At 39.7% G+C, this 2,262-nt stretch overlaps 1 protein-coding gene across 1 annotated transcript; it reads right to left on the bottom strand.

Moving 5' to 3' along the window:
• Positions 1-410: 410 nt before the first annotated feature.
• Positions 411-1,247, bottom strand: LOC103582732 (olfactory receptor 52D1-like). The gene has a single exon (XM_008564253.1). It carries the CDS (start codon positions 1,245-1,247, stop codon positions 411-413), a length of 837 nt encoding a protein of 278 aa, XP_008562475.1.
• Positions 1,248-2,262: the final 1,015 nt, after the last annotated feature.

Raw genomic sequence — 2,262 nt, 5'->3', positions numbered from 1 at the left:
TATCTGTTCAACAAATATTTGTTGAAGTTCTTGTATATCTTGGTTTCTGTGGATATAATGGTGAGACAGGGATCAAAAGTAATGTCTGATGTCATGAAGTTTATATTTTGTCTTTTCCATAGAGAATTGACATAGAAGAGGCATCGTTTATTACAAAAAGTATTACACTGACATTCCACTGATTATTACCTGAATATGTTGAAACACTCTTTGATGGTACCTAAATTCCCTTCCAGCTTCCTGTTTACCTCTTGTCCACTAGATGGATTTTAGAAATATAGATAGTTTAAGCTCCATACAAAGTTTAAGTTTTCTGGGGATAGATCTGCTCAGATTGATTCAGTCTTGGCATTTAAGCTTGTTCATCCTTCCTAGATTCCCCTGCTCCTTGTTGGTTCATTTCTCTTGGATCATTTTCGTTGGTTACAGAGCCCTAGGACTCGCACTCTTATTTGTCTGGTCTTTATCCCATAAACAATGGGGTTCATGGTAGGTGGCACTAGTAAGTAGAGGTTTGCCAGGAGGATAAGGACCTGTTTGGGAACATGGTGTCCAAAACGATGGGTAAAGAAGGAAAAGAAGGCTAGAGTATAAAATATCAAGATAACACATATATGAGCTCCACAGGTTCCAAAGGCCTTTGTCCGGGCCTGCTTAGAAGGTAGTCGGAAGACTGTTCTCAGGATGAGCCAGTAGGACAGGGAGATGAGGACAAAGTCCAGCCCTGTGGTGAGGAGAGCAGCAGTGAGCCCATAAATGCTGTTAGGGGCAATGCTATTGCAGGCCAACCTGGCAATGCCCATGTTCTCACAGTAAGTATGGTGGATGACATTGCTCTGGCAGAAGTGTAGCCGGAGAATGAGAAGGACACCAGGTGTGACTACAGCCACACTCCGAGCCACCAGAGCCAGGCCCACCTTGCCAATGAGAGAGCCTGTAAGTAGGGTAGCATAATGGAGTGGTGCACAGATTGCCACGTAGCGGTCAAAAGCCATGGCCAGTAGAACAGCAGATTCAGAGAGAAACAGAGCATGAACAAAAAACATCTGTGTGAGGCAGGCAGGAAATGTTGACAGTGAAGGGCCCTCCCAGAAGATGAGTAGCATTTTGGGCACTGTGATAGTACAAAGGAGGACATCGTTGAGTGCCAGCATGGCCAGGAAGAGATACATGGGTTCATGGAGGTTCCTGTCCCAGGCCACCACTGCCATGACCAGGCCATTGCCTATCACAGCCAAAAGGTACATGAAGGTGAAAGGGATGGAGATCCAAATTTGGAAGTCTTCCAATCCTGGCACACCAGTGAGCAGAAAGGCAGTGAGTTGAGTGGATGTAGAGTTGGATGTTGTCACAGAGAGGTGGCTAAAGTCTACTACGTAAAAAACAGAAAGAAAATAGTTAGACTGAACAATAGTAGAAAATGAGTATTTATTCCTTTATTCTGGTAAAGTCCTAACCATTAATTTTGGCATGATAAGGTAGCAATGAGGACCACGAATAAAATTGTCTGAGATAAGTTACTAAATACGTGAATGATTGTGGGTCAATCACTTCCCTTTTATAGGACAGTTTGTTCTCTATGTAAAAAAAATGTGAATCAGAAAAATTGAGTTGAATCCTTCATTTTCTTTAATGCCATTTTTCTAATCACATAATTCATGTGTATGTCTTTCAAACTATTAACTGTTCTATATACATAGTTTTTGAATAACTTCATAACAAATCTTAACTACAAAAAAGTAACTTTCATCTTTCTTTTCTCTCCATAATACTGAACAGAAGATGGGAGAGATATTCCATTTTTTTCTGTAGAGAAATTGAAAAGGAGATGGGTTGGAAGGATAACTGATACATAACTGGAGGCAGCATAAAGATTCTAATTCTTGTTTTCCATCCTAAGGGTGTGAAATATGTTTCCTTGGCCTAATTTTTATACCAAAAGAAAAAAAAAAAAAAACAATCATCTTCCTCTCACTCATACTCTTAAAGATAATGATTGAATTAAACTGAAATTTAAAGTTCTGTTCAAAAGTTGAAATACTATTCATACCCTAATAAGCACTACTTCATGAGAATCAAGACCCGGAGTCAAAGAAGACAAAAATTCAGAGTACAGTATGTTCTCATTCAGAACAAGACATCACTGAAAAATTTCAAGGCTTGTAACTATTCAGTACCTAGCACTGAAAGAACCTTCCACAGAGTAAAGTGACTGCCAATTTCACATCTACCAACAAGAAAACATGATAAAGTTACAGCAAC

Source organism: Galeopterus variegatus, unplaced genomic scaffold (assembly GCF_000696425.1).
Source record: "Galeopterus variegatus unplaced genomic scaffold, G_variegatus-3.0.2 Scaffold17618, whole genome shotgun sequence".
In the NCBI taxonomy this organism is placed as follows: domain Eukaryota; kingdom Metazoa; phylum Chordata; class Mammalia; order Dermoptera; family Cynocephalidae; genus Galeopterus; species Galeopterus variegatus.
This window is presented reverse-complemented; position numbering and strand designations above follow the sequence as displayed.